At 38.2% G+C, this 19,855-nt stretch overlaps 1 protein-coding gene across 2 annotated transcripts in view; it reads left to right on the top strand.

Moving 5' to 3' along the window:
* MBOAT2 (membrane bound O-acyltransferase domain containing 2) overlaps window positions 1-19,855 on the top strand; it is a 93,191-nt gene that overhangs the window by 51,724 nt on the left and 21,612 nt on the right. For both annotated transcript variants that reach the window (XM_027641029.1, XM_027641030.1), the window contains exons 4-5: window positions 7,014-7,109; window positions 11,007-11,062. In XM_027641029.1, the coding sequence (XP_027496830.1) occupies window positions 7,014-7,109; window positions 11,007-11,062 (152 nt within the window). The remainder of the gene's footprint in view (window positions 1-7,013; window positions 7,110-11,006; window positions 11,063-19,855) is intronic.

The raw sequence follows: 19,855 nt of genomic DNA, 5'->3' as shown, positions 1-19,855 counted from the left end.
TTACATCATAAAACTAATGTATTTTCTAAGTAATACCAATTTTCTATGTCAGTAATGCATCCAAAACCAGGAATTGTGTAAATAGGCATCTCTTTTTGTTGTAGAACAGCGGGTTGGGGCAGGCTAGCTTACCTTGTGACTCTCAGACAGTCAAAAGTAAGCTAATTCTAATCAGTATTTGGCTTGTACTTGATGATTGCAGAATTAGATAGATATTTAGCTTTGACACTTTGGACCTTTTTGCTTGATGTACGTTTTTCCTTCGATTTTTTTGTAAAGAACTATGTATTTTCTGAGTTGAATTTCTCTGTGTGAACAATGAAAACTGATTTTGTTCATTAGAATTAAAACAATTAATATAGCTGCATTCTGACCCTGGGCACAAGAATTTTAATTTTTTTTGGATTTTTTTTTTTTTTTATTTTGGTGCAATCAGTAGAAAAACAAGCAAACCCAACAGCAGCTTTCAGCATGGTGCTTGGGAAAACTCAGAGGCTATTCTGTCACCTTTTCTAAAAATCAGTGCAGTAATGTTACATGGTGGCTAGGTCTGCCTGTTGAAACTGAATAATTACACATTTAAAGAAAAAAAAAGTATTTTTTCCTAACATAATGGAAGGAGTGGATTCTGACTGGATGTGAAGCCTTTATTTCAAGGCTAAATCTGCAATATGTGCCAACTAGCTGGTAAAAAAGTGCCCTGTGTTGATTGGTTTCTTTAACTTTCTTCCAGCAAAATAGCATATTGTGCTGTTGTCTTTCCACTGCATAAGAAGAGCCTAAAATAACAGAAGCTGTTCTGACATCTCTCAAAGCCTGCCTTTGTCAAGGTCACAGTTCTATTTTAACTGCATTTTGTTCAAACAGAGATAGGTATCGTAGGAACAAATATTTTATAACTAAGATGCTGAGTCCCCCAAAAATATAAAATGAAACAAAAATGCAGCTCCCACCAGCTGTTATGCAAAAACCATAACATATATTGGCTGATTGTTAGCTAGGTCTGAGTGCAGCCCAGCTTGCCCATCAGCAGATACAAAACTCTAGAATTAATCTGTGGATGTTCTTGCTCTTTCTTAATTAGCAACCCAAAATTTCTGAGGGACACAGGTAAAAGATGGGGGTTCTTCTTTTAAACTGCATATATAATCTTTATATTCTTAAAGATGTGGAAGCTTTATATAAACAAGTTCTGCTGGCTCATTCAGTGCTACCAATTTGTATTTAATTATGCAGAAAATGTAGAAATTAACAGCTCTTTCTCTAGTGTATTTGGAACAACATTGAGTGGTAAAGATGAGGGTATGCTTTGGAGCAAGAAGCTGATAGGGGAGTATTATGCTGAGAGTTATTAGACATGTGGATGGCAGATTTGAATCCAGGTGTCTGCTGATTGTTTGAGTCTGGGAGAACACTGGGAAGTTTCTGTGCTTTTTCTGCTTATCTGCATTCCTGGGCATCTGTGTTTGAGCTGCTGCTGTATAGAGTACTGCCAGTGGTGTGGAGCTTTTATGTCCTTCTCTATTATACCTGATGTGGTGGGCAGGATTGTTGGCGTATGTCCTGCTTTTGACAAGGACAAGGTTCGTTTTCTTCCTGGTAGCTGGTACAGTGCTGTGTTTGAGATTGAGTATGCGAATAGTGTTGGTAACACACTGACATTTTGGCCATAGCTAAGCAGTGCTTACTGTCAGGTCAGGGACTTGGCAGTTTCCCATGCTCTGCCAGTGAGGAGGTGCTGGGAGAAAGCATGGCCAGGACAGCTGACCTGATCTGGCCAAAGGGATATTCCACACCACAGAGCATCATGGTCAGTGTATGAACTGGGGGGAGTTACCTGGAAGGGAACCGATGCTGCTTCTCAGTCTGTGGGTGGGGAGCAATTGTACTGTGCATCCCTTGTTTCTCTTGGATTCTGTTACTCTTTCTTCCTCTCCTTAAAATTTCAATTATTATTATATCTAGTTTTGATTATTAAATTGTTCTTATCTCAACCCACGAAGTTTACCTTTTCTTTCTGATTCTCTTCTCCCCCGTGGAGCGTGGGTGGGTAGGGGGGCAATGAGTGAGCGGCTCTGTTGTGCTTTGTTGCCAGCTGGGTTTAAACCATGATGCTGTATCACATGGAGTGAATTTGTAAGCTGACACTGGATAAAAAGGCTTTGCCTGTAGGAGAAAAAAAAAAAAATTAACTGTTCAAACAAAATCAGACCACTTTGCACTGGAGTAGATGGGCAGTGCTGGTGTGAATGTTAAACTTTCGAGGACAAAAAAAAAGAAGGGTAGTATAGGGATGAGACTGAGGTTTTCTGCAGTAGTAGAAATGCTGCTTCAGAATCTATTTAGTGTAGCTACTCCAATTTAGCAGTAACAAGTGTAATACGAAAGGTGTATCAAATTCCATCAAGATGTTTGGAGACGAAAAGAAGTTCCTGTCATGTGAAGGAACTGAAGTGTGTTTATCTGTACATGTGTCTGTCTGTGTGTATATACACACACACACACATATAGATACACATATAAGGAAGCTTTATGGCTTTATATACATATGCAGATAAAAGCCCCTAATATCTATGCTGGTTAATGTTACTTGGCAAAAAAATGACTGAACAAGAAATAATGATATAGGACTATGTATTTTCTATACTAATAAGAGATTAATTTACTGGGTTTTTTTTAATGGGATTAAACAGATGTTCTCTTGATGAACACCATCTGTAAAGTACTACTTTGAGAGGCTGCTTACTTAGTATTTTCTCTATATTGTAATCTATATGTATATCTTTATAAGGTATTTAATTTATAATATGTTAGAATATACTTTTAAAAAAACCTTCTGGTAGTTTACTTTATATATTTCTTTTTAAAGGAAAGATAGAATTTGATGGGTAGAACATAATAAATATTATTTGTAGTCCTCTCAGAAGTTCAGAGTTGTGAGGAATTAAAATATAATATGGAATACCTGTACAAGAAAAGCTTTTCTGTAGAACAGGTTATTCAGTATAGTTTGCCTAATTTTTTTTTTTAACTTTAAATGAGAAGTTATAGATACCACTCTGTTCTTCTTTCTGGTATTCATTGCTACAGTGTCTCCCAGATATGTCTGAGTTTGTCACATCTGCTGATAAATAAAGTATTAACAAAGATCCTGTGAATTAGCCTCAATCGTATTCTAAATGAATGTCTTTGTGTCTTTCTGTTATATAATACAGTGTTCACTGCAGGTCAGTTTGTCTAGAAGTTACTTATAATAATAACAATATTGTGACTTGCTTGTAGCTGTTTATGTCCAGTGTGAATTAATTCTTTCTGCTCACAAGACATTATTCAGACAGTTGCAAGTATAGAGTAACATTGACTTTTAAGACCAATTTCTTTTCTGCTGGGGGAGAAAATTTAGCCTTGGGTAAAACTGTTACATTTGTGTGCAGCCTGTAATTAGTGTTGTAGTTGGGTAAAGCTTGATACAGTTGAGCTCTGCAAAACCTTATTCAATTTTCTGATCTCAGAAGTCTTTTTGATGAATGAATCCTCAAAGAAACACGCAGTAAGAGTACTTTAGAAAGTTCTCAAAGAATTTTCAGATCTGTTTCGAATTTTTTAAAGTAAAGGTGGATTTGTGTGGGAATTAAGATGATTAGCAAGTTGCACCACAAACCTGCAGGAGAAACAAAAGGAGTGATATAAGATGTCATAAACCTTTTACGTTTCTTTTAGGGAGAGCATGTTGCTGCACTTTGCCTAATTAAATGACATTTCTCATTGATAAGGGATGTGATATGGCATGACTAACGTGCAGAGATGCACTTGCAAGGTGAAAAGTATAGAATGGATTACATGTGTTTACTAATCAGTTAAAAATTTGCAGTCTTCCAAGCTATGTGTAACTTGGTGCTGTGTCTGACATTGTTGGAAGATAGTTAAAATTCATAGTTGTGTTTGGTGAATGCAACATAACAACAAATTTCACTGCTCTGTGGGAAGACAGCTTCTGTTTTAGATTGAAAAATTAAATCTGGAATCTAATCAAGAAGTTCACGGTGGTTTTTTTTTTCCTTCCATTTCTGCACTATGTGTCCCTCCTCTGGACTTGCTGCAGCAGCTCTATGTCCCTCCTGTGCTGGAGACCCAGGGCTGGATGCAGCACTCCAGGTGAGGTCTCACCAGGGCAGAGCAGAGAGGCAGAATCACCTCCCTTAAACTGCTGACCCTCCCCCTTGCCTTCTTTGCTGCAAGGTCACATTACTGGCTCATGTCCAACTTGGTATTCACCAGGACTCCCAGCTACTTCTCTGCCAAGCTACTTTCCAGCTGGGTGGCCCCCAGAATGTACTGATGCTTGGGGTTTTTCTTACTGACCATCGTGAGGTTCCTGTCAGTCCGTTTCTCCAACTGTCGAGGTCTCTCTGGTTGGTAGCAAGAATTTCTGGTGTATCAGCTGCTCCTCCCAGTTTGGTGTCATCAGCAAACTTGATGGGGCTCAATTCTGACCCATCTTCCAGATCATTAATTAAGATGTTGAAGGGGATAAGATCCAGTATTGATCCCTGGAGTACACAACCAATTACTGGCATCCAACTCAGCTTTGTGCAACTGATCACCACCTTTGAACCTGGCTGTTCAGCCTGTTTTCAAACCACTTTGTCTACTCCTCCAGCCTATATGTCATCAGCTTCTCTGTGAGGATGTCAAACATCGGATGGTTTTCTGAACAAGTTATCTTCTTTCTGTCAACTTTGAAAAAATAAGTTTGTCCAAGAATTGGCCTTGCATCTCCCCAGTTTGATATTCAGACCCACATGGTCTCATTATTTCTCAATTTTCTTGTATATGTAGAACTGGGGTATCATTAACTGTCACTAAAATTCATCTTAAAGAGGAATGCAGTTTTTATGAAACACTTGAATGCATGGAGAGTAACAGGAAATGCTCATGGGGAAATACCAAACTTCTTGAGTGCAGCATGTGGAACATATGCAGTAAGTAAAATCCTGAATACAAAGCCTGTAGAAGATATCAAGAATAATGACCTGTTTCTTCAATGAGACAGAAATCTGCAGTTGCAGGATTACATAATCCTGCAGGACTGTATCATATGGACTCTAGAAGAGAACCTCAAGTTTCCTGACTTCTCAAGTGCTTTTATTTTAGGATATTTATTAGTATTTCTTCACTTGTATTTATCAGCATAGCTTTTCTCCTTGCAAAAGGAAGTCTTTGTGATGCCTTGATTAAAACCAACATAAATATTTTACGTAAACTATTAGGAGTAGAAACTGGTGTCTGTTTTCTTCTGTCTGAAGGTGTGTACCTAATCCACTAATGTGTTGTGTGTTTCTTGTCCTAACAAAGTATATATTACTTCTGTAGATAGCATTTGAAGTTATGAAAGCTACAGATAGAGGTACTTTTGTAATTCTGTTTATTCTAGACCAATTGCACTGTGAATAGACCATAAATACATGATATTGCCAGTTGGGATAAAATGGTATCTGTGGGTAAGTATGTAGATATCTCTACATGTAACAAGTTACTTTTAATCTGGGATTATATACTATGTAAATCGAGAGGCTGCTGAAACTGAAAATCACTGTGTTTTTAGTGAGTGGGAGAACTGGGACTGATGTCAGCAGAGGCAAACTGAACTCTTATACTCCTCATTTATGTGAAACATGGCTGATTGGGGGTGCACACACCAATTTTTCTTAAAATATCTCAGGAAAATTTTAATTCCAAACTTTAAGAATTCTACATTATATCATACTCCTGCTATCTACAGTCCACTACGTACTACTTGTCTTAATTTTTTTCTTGATGAAATTATTTGGTATAATTATGAGACAACTATTGTGTAATTGTGTTGAATTCTTACTACAAACACCCAATATCATACTGTTTCTGGATTATTAATATTAATGAAAACAGAAAATGAACTATTTCTAAAACAGGCACTCTAAATCTTCCCCCCCCCCAATTAAATAACAAGTCTGGTTTAATGTAGCTACTGATATTTAAGGTAATCTGAAATTTCAAAGTTGGATGTTTGAAAATATTAAATGGTCTATATCTAGCACAATTCTCAATTAAAGGTTAAACTGCAGGTGTTGAGTAGCAACTTTCAGATGGAAGAATAATTTCTAAGACCTTAGAATTTCTTATGTTAGCTTTTTTTCTTCAAAATATTTATTTGGAAAAGAAAGGAGAATCATGTTTCAAAGCCCTAGAGGATTAGTTAAGTTCCTGTTGGCATTCACCACCCTTTTTGACTTCAAAGAATATCTGGCAGATTTTGTGAGGTGTATTGGCAAGTCAGTTCTCACTGATGGACTGTTGTACTGAGAAAACAATATGTGAAATTTCTTTTTATAATACATATAACACACAGGGTGGTACTTATCTGTGTTTTTTCTTACATTTCCTGAGGATCATCTTAACAGAAGACATAAAGGCATCCTGTTCCTTTTTCACTCAGATATGTTTTAATGTGTATTTGAAAATTAATTGCCTTTTCCACTTCCTTTGAAAACAGCAGCAAGGGGATTTGTAGTACTGAATTTCGAATGTATAGAAATACATTCAATGGAAATTATGTTTTATGTCTAATTTGCCAAACTTCTATACTCATACAGATGTAAATTAACTCTGAACTAAAAAAAAAAGCTTAACAGATTAATTTTCTCTTTATAGGACTTCCAGTTTTTACAGTGGCACTTAAAATTATAATTCCTATGCTTTATTTAGTGAAAGTGAATAAATATTTTGGCTAATGACAATAAGATTTGTATGGTTGTACTGCTTTCTTTATAAAAAAAAAAAAAATTCTGTGCTTGCATAGAATAAACATTACCAAAAAATCCTCGGGCACAATAAAGGTGTAATTACAGACTCCAATTATGTAACATTCACTAGAAATAATTGGAGATTAAACTCTATTTAAAAGGTAGTTTATTCAATGGAGAAATATTTATGTTTTTTAATTGAAAAGCTTTTTTCCCCCATTTTCCTTCCAGGTATTGCTTTGTTTTTGCTTTGGGATACCTCACTGTGTGCCAAATTACTAGAGTCTATATCTTTGACTATGGACAGTATTCTGCGGATTTTTCTGGGTAAGGAGAAAAATAATCTTTCCATCTTGTCCTCCTAAGTGATACTGTATCTGTTGTTGTGGATTTTTTTTTGTCGTTTGCTCCCCCACATCCCTCCCAAGTTATGTGTGTCAGCCTTTTAAACTTTGGGAGAAAGCTGAGCGTGTGTGTCCATATTGACACACATACGTGCTTTAATCATAAAACCTGAGAATTTTTGTGTCTTGTTAGAACCACCCATGTGTTACCTGTTGCCTCCTGTTCCTGTCTGAATGGCATAAAGGATTTGATGGCTATGGGAATTTTTTCTCTTCTCTTTTTTCCCTAAAGTCTCTGCTACCACCCATGACAGCATGATGAACCTTGAATTGTGTCTGGTGTACTTGCTTGTCTGGCACAGTCTGATACAACTTTTTGAAGAAAATCTAAATGGTTTATGGAGCATAGCTTTTAGCTTCCTTTGGTTCTGGTTTTATGTTAGATATTTAAGAAGGAGAAAGCTGAGGAGGCAGGCACCTGGAATGTAAGGTACTCACACAGCCCTTGGAAACCGAAAGTTTTGTTTCTATATGCCCTCATTTTCTATAATGAACTTCTACCTAAATTTGACTTAAATTGTATAGGAGCAAAACAGAACGAAATGGGCAAAGTAAAAATAAACCAAATTGGTGATTCTTCTTTGTGCTGCAGACACAGAGAAGTGAAGCACAACATTTCTTATAAACAAATTTGCTATTATGATGGTGCTTTTGTTGGTTTAAAGGAGAGTATGTATTCTGAGGGAAAAGAGAGATAGGGAGTATTTGCTACTGCTGAAAATAATGCATTAAATACTTTTCAAGAATATTGTGAATGACAGTGGTCTTTGTAATTTAGTATTACCTGTGGTAGAGTTGTACTTGTTAGCCTTGTTGCTTCTCAGTCTTCATAAGAAACAGGCACATAGTCCAGAAACTTAACTTGTCGGCTGAAGCCAAAAACCTTTATGGTTAAGTTCATCTTTTCTGTCATCTTTATCTTCTTACCTTCTGAAACATCTTTCTACATTTGTCTTACATCCAAGTGTCTGCCTTCAAGCCAGATATCCGAGTTCCAATTGTAGTCAGCAGAGATGTGATCGATGTGGACAGTAGAGTCTGGAGGGCATTTCAGCTGACCGACTAAGTATCTACCTGAGCATGAACTGGGTCACTTATCAGATACCCCTGACTATTGACTAGATCTCCATGGGCTGTAATGAGAGCTTGCAACACAGACATATGTGTAAATTCACTGAAACTAGATTTACTGATGTTGAATTTATTTCACCGTTACAAGTTGAACTGTAATACAAATACTGTCCCTTCCAGTTCACTGTAGGGCCAAAGTGTACAACACTGGCAGTGATCAAAGCTCTGAGCTGACTCTGGAAATGGTGTAATTGCACTTTGTTGTTGTTCTCTCAAAACTATTAGTAGAGCTTGAGTGCATGGTTGCTCAAACGCAACTGTAAGTGCTTTCAGATAGCAGCTGGCTTTGTGGCTCTGCTGGTTTTGTGTTAGCTCAGAGATTTCTGCTGGGTCTAAACATGTCCAAAGATTCTCACATCCCATTCCTGGAGGTGTTCAAGGCCAGGTTGGATGGAGCTCTGAGTAACATGGTCTAGTTAAAGATGTCCCTGCCCATGGCAGGGGAGTTGGAATTAGATGATTTTCAGGGTCCACTTCCAACCCAAACCATTCTATAATTCTATGATTTATGAGCTCTGTGCTCTGGACAGAACTGTTCTGAAGCCTAGATCCAGCTGTCTGACTGTATGTTTGAGCTGTCAGATTTAAACCACCCTTTCATGCACCAGTTTTGGAGTTTGATGCACATCACATTAAATTTCTGGCATACACTGCTTATGCTCCCTTGACACCTGAGACAGAGGTTACTTCCAAAACAGGCAGAGAAAGAAAACTTTCCCTAGTTCCAGGATAAGAGTAAGCTCAAGAAAATAACTAAAGTTGCTGTTGAACCCCAGCATCAGCAAGTTGTTCTAAACATGTTGGCAAGGATTCCTACGGTGGTTAGCCCCAAAGGAGCTCCGAATACCTGTTTACCTAGATATTTCTCCTAATATGCCATGTCCATCTAAGGTTCTAAAATCTGGGAAAAGTTTAAAGGGCAGTCTGAATGTACTGACAATGGAGAAAGCTGAGGAAGCCTTGTGCTGGAGATGCAATTGCTTGTGCAGAGCTGTGTGGGCCTGGCTGCAGTACTACCAATGAGCCTTCTGCTACCTCCTTTCTCTTTCTCCCAGCACCCAAAAGGGGTTGTTAAAATCCTGGTTCGCAGCCTCACTGTGCCAGGAAGGACTCTTGCTCTTCTAGTCTCTAGATTGTTGCTCCTCAGCCAAATCTTTGATTATACTGGAATAGCCACTTCAGAAGGCAAAAAAACCCCGAAACTGGTGCCTGCTGTGACAACAATGACAGACATATCAGCTGGAATTAGTGTAAGGGCCGACTGGGCTCTGACTGGGCTCCATCCTTCCACCAGGCAGGATCCATGCTGTCACATGTCTGCTTACAGAAGGAAAACCCATTATGTTTAGAATCACTTGGGGATTTCTGCCAGCACCGGGCAGGTCTTCAGCTGAAATACTGGAAAGACATATGAGGGATTTACCAGACTATCTGTTCTTGCTTAGTTTTCTTCCTTGATGACTCTTGCTTTTCACTCTAGTCTTCATATCAGGATTTTGGGGCACTGATAATAACAGTAGAATTTTTTTTCCCCGATTGCATTTTGAGGACTGGAAATAATTGTGTGTTTTGAAATAACCATTACCTAAAAAAAAATTAATTTGACAAAATTAATCTGGCAAAATACTGGTGTAGCCCTGTCAATGAAGGAGGACTTGATGGCTTTTGGATTTGTTTTCCTGTGCCAACTTAAATGTGTTATAAAAATGCTAAGTGCACTCAAAACTTGAACAAAACTAATGCCCAATGTACAGTATGATTATTTTGTTGTGCTTTTTTTTTGTTGTTTTTTGAGGGTTTTTTGTTGAGTTTTGGTTTTATGGTTTAGTTGTTTTGGTTTTTTTCCTCCAGCTCACTACTAGGTAAATATAACTCTGATACATTTTTTGAGATCTGATTTCAAAGTTAAATTTCTAAATTCTAGTAGCTTACTTTGCGCAGTCCTCCATTCTTTCCCTCCCCCAGGCTGAGGGTTTTCAATATTGAGATTTACATCATTCAAAAACTCTTAAATAGTACGAAGATGGTATAATTTCTCAGTACAAAGCTGAGTTGGATAACCAGGGAAGAATATTTCTTGGATAGTTTAAGATTCATCCAAGTGTACCAAATTCAGAACAAAGGGAACTCTGTTGGAGCCAGCATAATTATACTGGGATTTTGTTTTGCCAGATATGTTTACCAGAAGCAAACAATAATTCTAGATGGAAAAATTAAGTATAGGACCAGGCGTTAGTAGAAACGCTGGAAGTGGTCAGCATACCTAAATAATTTATTTTAATGTTCAACTTTGGTATAATTTTATTGTATTTTTTTGCTCCTGCAGTAACTTGCAATGAATATAATTGCTCTTACTGCCCTTTTTCCTTTACTCTTCTTACGGTAAAAAAAAGAAACTATGTTAGTAGAAAATACATGTGAAACACTACCTGTGTTTGTGGAACCTAATAAAGCAATAAAAGATGTGAATGATCAAATACTGCATTTAAGCCTTAAATTCTTTTCATTGCATTGAAAATTCTATAGTGGTTTGAGCTCAAAAAAATTATTCACTTTGTTCTTGCATTGCAGATCTTCCAGTTTAGAGTAATTAGGCTGGACTACTAGTATAAACTTTCCCTGGTATTTCCATGTAAAAGAAAATCCTGAACTTCTATCTAAATTATTCTTTCTTCCTTTTTTTAAACAGTCCAATGATGATAATTACACAGAAGATCACTAGTTTGGCATTTGAGATTCATGACGGTAAGATTTCTTTACTGTGTTTAATTTCCCATACAAAGTAAATTTAAGGAATGTTTGTCATGAGTTAGTGAGTTACTTTAGTCCAGTTTTGTGTTTTAGGTCAAAACATATTTTTCTGTCTCAATTATTTCTTTTGATGCTTACTAATGAAAGCGCTGGGAAATGTTGCTCAGACTCTACAGAAGCTCTAAAAATGCTGACACTGTGCAGAAGACATGACTTATCAGAAGACCAGTGACACTTCTGGAGTCGGTGACCAAAGACCAGTGACGTTCTTTTGGGCTGGATTATTGATCCTGAGAGTTAGCTAAGGAATTTCCCAATTCAGAGATCTCTGCTGCTACAGATAGGTAGAAGAAGCACATGTAATTTCTGTTGTTGAGCATCTTTTGTTTTAAAATGCTAACTGTTGAGCTCTTCCATAGTTTGTGCCATATATATGGATTTTTATAAAGCCTTTGTATATGTTTCATTTTGTTTACTATCATAATTACACTCACTGCTAACATATTGCTGTGAACAGGGAGATTATCTAATTATGCTTATGTCTTTTCTCCTGTTAGATTTATCCATCAGATAAGTGGGCCTTAGTTGTGACAATGAATCCTGATGTTGGCTTTTGTGGGTAGGGTAGCTAGATGGTTAGTTACCTTTAAATTCAAAGGAGTAATTTTCATTTTAAAGTTTAAAATGCCATTGCATCACTTGGAGCTACAGCTGTCAATTGAAGATTTGGGAGTGTAGCCCCACACACCTGGATCAAACCACCTGCTGTCCTGAAATTGCTTTAGTAACATTATGTAATTGAGTTTAATATGTTTTTGTCTCACACGTGTCCTACCTTTAGTGCTGTTAGTGTTTCATTTTTTTTCCCTTCTTGTTAATTTACACTGGCTAGAGAAGCCTGTAGGCAGCAACATTCAGGAATATGAAAAAGCGGGAAAACACCTTTTTGTAAGTATTTTTTGTATGAATGAAAATGAGTAATGCTAGGCATATCTAGTCAGTCAAAGAAGTTGATATCTAACTTCCAGAGAAAATATATTCAGAAGTATTAGTCTTGCAATCTATAATTAATTGGACTACAGAGTACACAAGTTAGAGGAAACAGGTTATTATAAGGAAGTAATAGTTCTAGTACCAATGCTGCTTCTTATTAGAAAGAAATATTCTGAATTTGCTGACATCGTGCACAAATAGTGGAGTGGTGGTATGGAACAAGCATGTGAGTGTTCCTGGCAATCTTGAAACAAATGTTTCATTTAGTCATCTCTGTTATTAACTTTCATAATGAAGTAGAAGAGATTTTTTTCCTATTTAAATTACTTCAAAAAATTTGTGTTTTCCTCATAAGCTTATTTTCTGTCTGGATTTCTTGTAGATACTATTGAATTCTGAGTATCAATCTTGAAATTTTGTTCCTTGTTGACCTCTAAAGTCTTTGTCAGCCTATGAGGAGTAGCTGGTAGTATACTGAAAACTTTCTCTCTGGTTGTGTCTGCAATTTAGCAGAATCCTTGACTTGAGTTGGATGATCACAGTTGCAGTGTTAACATGACTTTCAAAAGTTGATGTGACCAATGTGAATTCAGGAGCAACTGCTAGTCTGGTGTCAGGAGGTACTAAGAAAAGATGTACAGGGGAAACTAAGATTGCATTGAAGCGAAGTTTTTAAACTATAGACAACTTAAAAGGGATCCTTCACAAGAAATTAATGAAAACAAGCCTGCTGTCAGTGGGCTTTTGTTCACTGTACAGAGGTCCATGCTTCCACCTGAAGTTACTTAGAGATAGGCTGACAGGAGAGGAAATAATATTGAAAACATTCTTCTAAGTGATTAATGGCACTCTGAGCCTCTAGTCAGATCAGCTTGGCTGTATTAATCACCAATCACTTTATTTTCCTCCCTCTTTTTTTACCAGTAGATCCAAGGAGAGGTAATGAAAATAAACAGCTGAAAAAGTGTTGGTGAAAGTTCTTGGTAAACTTCAAGACTCTAGTTGTAATTAGTTTTGTTTTGTGGTACAGGCAAGACTTCATCTTGCCATGGCAGCCAGTTCCTTGTGTTGAGCTGTTTTAGTGATGCATTTGAAGGTCCTGGAGTGAACTGAACGTAATCAGGAAGTCCACTCACTCACACTGCATATGAAAGAGTCTGTCTAACTAAGTGGATATGCTGAAAATTAGTATGGAATCCCATAAATAAATAGAACTACCCCTATAACTGTTACACCCCTGTGCTGTTACTGTGAGGGGGATTTTTAAGCAGGAAAACTCTATGGAAATTGCATAGGATTAATGTAAGTTCACTGTATAATACAGACTTCTCAGAAGTTTGCATGGATCATAAATTTACACCTAAAGAAATTTGGAGTATGCCTTTCATGTATTGTGATTTACATTTTGAACTTCAGTCTTTGATAGTTCTCACTTTACAGTTTCTCAGATAAGCACTGTCAAAAATGAGTAGTCAGTGTAGTCAGTCACTTGCTTTGTATTTTTTGCTGATTATCTTTGGCATCTCACATGTATATTCTAAAGGCAGAATACATGATTTGTATTGTACATGCACCACCAGACTATTGGTGTCCATATTTATTCTTTATGGCAAGATTTAGATCTATTTCTGCAACACTAATGACAGAGTTAGGGAAGAAACAGAAATTTTTTGTACTTTAGATCCTATAATCTGGAGCACTTTTTAATCAAATTTAAAACTAGCATATTTTGGAGAAGAAAAGTTGCGTTGCAGTTGTTTTAGAAGCAGGGTCTTTGTCTAGAAGGGCTATAAAATGGAAGATTTGACTTGCATGAGAAGTTCTAGCTATGAGGTGGTGGCAAGTAGAGAAGCCTTTAGCAATTGTACTTATAAGGTACTAAAAGTTAAGCAGGGGAGATGGAGAGATACTGTCACTTCTTAGCTTTGTATCTTGCAATGAGTTCACATGGCATTCTTCCTCTTTTTTTTGCTTATAACCCACTCATCCCCACTCATGAGCCTCGCTCATTTTATTGCAATTCTGAGTGAGATTAAGGATCTTAACCAGAAATACCCATATCCAAATCCAACCTCACTAATCTGTATGCGCTTTGGCAGCTTGTTTTTAATTCTAGTCCAAAAGGAATCTTAAACAAAGGTTCTCTTCAAATTTTTATATTCATAACCCATCGAAGGTCTGGAGGTCATAATATACTTGCTTTTATATCTCCAGAAGATTCAGTCAGCAGAACTAGAGAACATTAGATTTGATTTTGATATTTAAAAGGAAAAAACAAATATCTCAAAGTTTTTTACCCAGCCCTGTTGTTATTTCTTTTCTCTAATTTAAATAATACAGGAAACTTTAAAGAAAATAAATGGTTATTTTTTTTAAAATTAAAATAAGCATGATATATCATTTTTTCCAAATTATTTCTTCATATTATTATGTTACACTCATCCATAAAAATGTGTGGCTAGATACAGGTAAGAAACCAGAATCATAATCAATTTTATTCTGTCAGCTTCTTCTTGGTTCCCAGGGGCTGTTCTCACATGCTTTCTAACCACAAAACTCTTTATTCTTGTGTGTGTAACTGTAGTGGGTTGACCCTGGGCTGGATGCCAGGTACCGACTAAAGCTACTCTCTCACTCCCCTCTGCAACTGGACAGAGAAGAGAAAAAAACCAGCGAAGGGTTCATGATTTATGAGCTGGGAGAGGTCGCTTACTGATCACCATCATGGGTAAAACAAACTCTAAGTGGGGATAGCAACTGAATTTATTACTAACAGGGTCAGAGCAAAAGAGTGAGAAGTAAAATAATCTTAAAAACACCTTCCCCCCCCCCCCTTGCTTCCAAAATTCTGCCTTCTTCCCCCCAGCAGCGCAGGGAGACAGGGAATGGAGGTTGCGGTCAGTTGTTTCTGCCGCTGGTCAGGGGGAGGAGTCCTTCCTTCCTCTGCTCCTGTGGGGTCCCTCCCCCGGGAGACAGTCCTTGATGGACCTTTCCAGAGTGAGTCCATCCCACAGGCAACAGTTCTTCCCAAACTGCTGTCCCGTGGGTCACTCCTCCATGGGGCACAGTCCTTCATGAATGAGCTGTACTGATGTGGGTCCCCCACAGGGGCCACAAGTCCTACCAGGGAAAAACTTGCTCCAGCATGGGGTCCTCTCTCCACTGCCTGGAGATCTCCAGCAGGACCCTGCTCCATCTTGGGCCTCCCACAGGGTCACAGCCTCTTTCATGCATCTACCTACTCCGGCATGGGCTCCTCCATGAGCTGCAGGTGGGTCTCTGTACCCCGATGGTCCTCCATGGGCTGCAGGGGCACAGCTGCTCCACCCTGGTCTGCACCATGGGCTGCAGGGGCCTCAGCTCCGGTGCCTGGAGCATCTCCTGCCCCTCCTTGTGCACTGACCTTGGTGTCTACCTTGTTGTTCCCATGTTCTCACTTCCCTGGCTGGAATTTTCACCTGCGCAACAACTTTAAATATGTTCTTAACTGTGTTATCACAGAGGCATTACTATTGCTCCTGATTGGCTCAGCCTTGGCCAGCAGCAGGAAGCCCATCCTGGATCTGGCTTGCATTGGCTCCACCAGGCAGGAGAAGCTTCAAGCAGCTTCTAACAGAAGCCACCCCTGTAGCCCCCTGCTAACAAAACCCAGCCACAGAAACCCACTACATTAACCTTCTCCCATCCCTTGTGCCTTGGGTTTCAGCTCTGTAGTTGGTAATTCTTAAATGTGCTTTTCTGGGAATATTGCTTGCTTTTTTCTCTAATTATTGTTTCTTCTTTGTATCTGTCATTCTCCATTTTTAAAAGCAATAGATTAAACATTGATGCAGATCTGGTGAGGCACTGCTTTTACTTACTGTGAGAACTAAAAGAAGATAAGGAGTCCAGTGAATGTGCAACTTAAAGGCCTTATTTTTTTAAAATTTTACCTCTGCCTTAGCAAAATATAGTTAAAGGCTAGTCTTACTCCAGTGTTTTAGGTCACAGTTGCTTTGCTCCAACAGTGTGCTATTAGGACAATGGCTGGATTATTTTATGCTGTTTGCCCTCATATTGCTATTGTAATATTGCAAAGTTGTAAGATTTCCAAATAGCCTATTCCAAATAGGCTATTCAAGCCCATTACTCCTTGTGAAATAATGAAAATACAGTTGTGGTGGGGGGAAACAGTTTTTCCCCCTGAAGTTATAAAATGGTAAAACCCCGGGGGGTGGTGACCCTTGAAGTTTTGAGGTTTTAGCCAATGAACGCTTCTGCAAAATATAAACATATCACAAGCAGAACGAAAGAGAAGGTTGTTGTACTTTTGTTGTTAGAGAAGTAGCCATGTTGTAAAGCCACGGGGAGAAGCAGCCACAGCCCCACTGGGGGCTGGGCCCCCCCCAGCCCCCAGGTGGGGGCTGCAGGAACTTGGAACAGCATTAGGCTGGGCTAAGTACCTGTAGCTGAAAGCTGAAGAAGTTTTCTCCACCGTGAGTGAGCAGAGACAGAGCAGCAGCAGCGTCCAGAGATTGTGGCTAAGAGCCGAGAGATAACTGAAGAAGCAGCAACATAACATGCAGCTGAAGAGAGACACAGAGTTGTCTGAAGAGAGAGCCGAGAGAGAGAGACGGCAGCAGAGAGAGAAAACTGAGTTCTACAGAGGAAGTTTGGGTAAGAACTGAAACCAAAAGACCCCAAGCTCCTTGGAGACCCCTCACCTCCTAGAAGGGAGGGGTGAAGTGCAACATGCACTGCAGAGGAGCTGAAAAGCTCAAAGCGTCCTGGAAATCTGGACCAGAACGGCCAATGGAATGTGGAGAGGGTGACCTTGGACCCCCCTGCTGCTTGAGACAGAGAACAGGAGCTCTGGTAGAACTCTTGAGGCAAAGACTTTCAACTGAAAGCTGCCCGAGACGTTCTGACTCAGAGGTAAATCCCCTGAGGAAGGGACTTTCACGAAGATGCCCCTGCACTTCGTGATATGCCCGTGGTGAAGCGAGTTTTGTCCCTGCTGGCAGTCCACAGGTGAGACCTTTGCTTGGAGTCAAAGGGTGAGAGAGGGTTGGATACCCCCTTGTGTGTATTGGAAGAGATCCAGCTACAACAATCCAGTTACAGTTGCTGCATGAGAAGAAGTGACCCTGCTGCCTTAGAGACATTGCTGCTCTGAAAGTGGAAATGGGATTTTCCTCCTTCCCTCCTGGACTTTTATTTGGAGGGGAGAAGAGATTTGATCCATTGTAAATACTTATGTCATGGTAGAGATAATTAAGATTGTATATAATGTATTGTAGTATTTATTTGTACAGTCATTGTAATATATATATTCCCTTTCCCCCATTTTGAGTCTCGTGTAGTGTCTAGAAAAAACACATCTCACATTGGGTTGAGATGTGGGAGGGGGCTAGGACTAGGGAATTGGATTTTGGGGCTCTCAAACCATGACAATAGTCTTTTTCCAGTATGGCCCCTGAGAGGAGAGATATTTCAATGCATAGATGAAATACATGGAAAATGTGAAGAAGGTGAGGAAAAAGTGAAGAAACTTTTTCATAAACACCGTACTAGTTGTCACAGTCTTAATTATTTATTGCTACCCACCTCATCAGTTTATGGTTCTACGTGATACACTTGGGAAGTTTTTCAGCCAAGGCTTTTTTTTCTTTCTTTTTTAAGTAGAAAGTAAGTTTCTTGTTGGTTTGCAGCTAGTGAGCAGTCCCATCCAAGCTGAGTACCTGCTATTATGTTAGTAGTAATGGTTTTGTTAGCTGTTCTTGAACAATGGAATAGTGTCAGAAGTGTCAAAGATAATTTCTTGATTTAGTTGATGAAAATGTTTCTTCTTTATTTTCAGTTAACTTTTACTTCTCTCAAAGGCAAATAATTCTAATATTCAGCAGAAAGACACCATATCTTTCTAAAGGCTGACAGACAACTTTAATATTGGTCTGCTCTGACTTAAAGGGTAGAAATGTGGGTGCACTGAAGCACTGAACAGCTTATGTGTTTCTGTACATAAGATGTAACAATTCAAATTTATTTTAAGTAGATACCTTAAAACCAGAGCAGGATTACCAGGCTGAATTGCTGATTGCCACAATGTGACACCACGATAAAAAGGGAAATACCATGTTTTGGTCAACTTACTTTTCAGATTGGGGTTTTTTGGTTCTTTTTTTGTAATGACAGGGGTCAGTTAAGAATGTTACATTTATGAATTATTATGTCTTTTTAAAAGTGCATTTGGATGATAGCTGTTGTTCAGTTTTCTCTTGTCTATACTTTCACAACTCTTGAGGCAGAGAAATGTGTGCTTATGTATGTAGAAATAAATACTCATAAGGATTTTTGATAGGTCATCATGACCCAGTTCCACTTTATAAATCTTTGTATTAGAGCAAAAAATTTGCAGCTGTTTAACCAAGAATGTTGTTCTCTGATATTTCTGTTAATTGTATAAGTGAAACTGCCATGGTGTGGTGGTGCTTTGGGGTTGTTTTTTTTTGGTAACTTGATGCTTTCTTATACCTAGGAGTTTCTTTTACTGATCTCTTTCCAATAGTCTCTTGATTTCTTTTTTATTTTTTTTATTTTTAAAGTGCCCCCTTTTGTGATTGTGACATTATGGTCATTATTATTTCAGTATCAGTTATGAAATAATTTTTATTATAGTATGTGTCATTAGCAGTTAAAGTAATGATATTGTATTTCTCCCTTTCTAAGTCTTCAAGTATTGCTCTGGGCCTGCGTTTGCTTGCATGGCTCTCTGGATATCACGACTTCTAAATTTTCTTGCTTTTCGTAGTTTTTTTCAATTTTGCTCAGTGGGTATCTATACCTATTTGCTTTTGTTGCTGCCAATGTGCTAGTAACAGTTAAAACTCTTACTGTCTGTATTTCTTCAGGTCTTAAAATATTTTAATAACACCATCCATTTGGGCTTAGCTGGTGATCCATTTCAGAACCTCAAAATTTATTGCAATAGGATGTCCATGTTTATTATTAATGTAATATAACCTTATGTTATTAGTTACTGATTAGCCAGTTTTCCATAAATACAAAAGGGGATAAGTTTAACTGCAAAGCTGGGATGGTGCCATGGTATGATTGTAAACACTATTATCATAGTGAGAGCACAGTAGGAATGATATTATGCCTTAATAAAGCCTATATAGCAGGATAGCTGTGTGTGCCTGAAGATGTTGGGTTTGTTACCATTAGGATATGAGCTCTTGAGAGGGAATGAAAAGATGGAACTTCCTTATGACCTAGACCACTAGGGATAAATTTTATTACCGATGATTTACACAATTCTTTTACCAAGCAAGGAACACAGGAGTATTTCCTGCTTTATAGATGAGAAAATAGAGTTATAGTTGCTGAATGGCGAAATTGTTTCACCTCTCTAAAAGATGTTCGATAAAACCCATTTTCTCAAATCTCCACTGTGTGATTTGGTATCAACTAAGAACTGCAGCTATTGTGGCAGTATCCTGCTTTAGGATAGGAGAAAACAATTCTTATAATCCTCAAAGAAAAGTTACAAACCCACATGAGTTCCCTAGCAGCAGTGTGCTGCCGAAGTGGGGGTTCTTCATCTCCAATGTGTAGGTAGGGAACAGCTGTGATTTATGAGGTCTCTGTTCCCATGGGCTTACACTGCCTGGGAAATATTGAGTGTATATATATTAATTCATCTCATATTGGATAAACATCAATGTAAGAGCACCTTTTACATATACATTTTCTGTGATTTAAAGAATTTTATCAATAGCCCCCTGAAAGCTTTCAAGAGTATGACAGAGATCA

Source organism: Corapipo altera, unplaced genomic scaffold, assembly GCF_003945725.1.
Source record: "Corapipo altera isolate COAL_440 unplaced genomic scaffold, ASM394572v1 46, whole genome shotgun sequence".
NCBI lineage: Eukaryota > Metazoa > Chordata > Aves > Passeriformes > Pipridae > Corapipo > Corapipo altera.
This window is presented reverse-complemented; position numbering and strand designations above follow the sequence as displayed.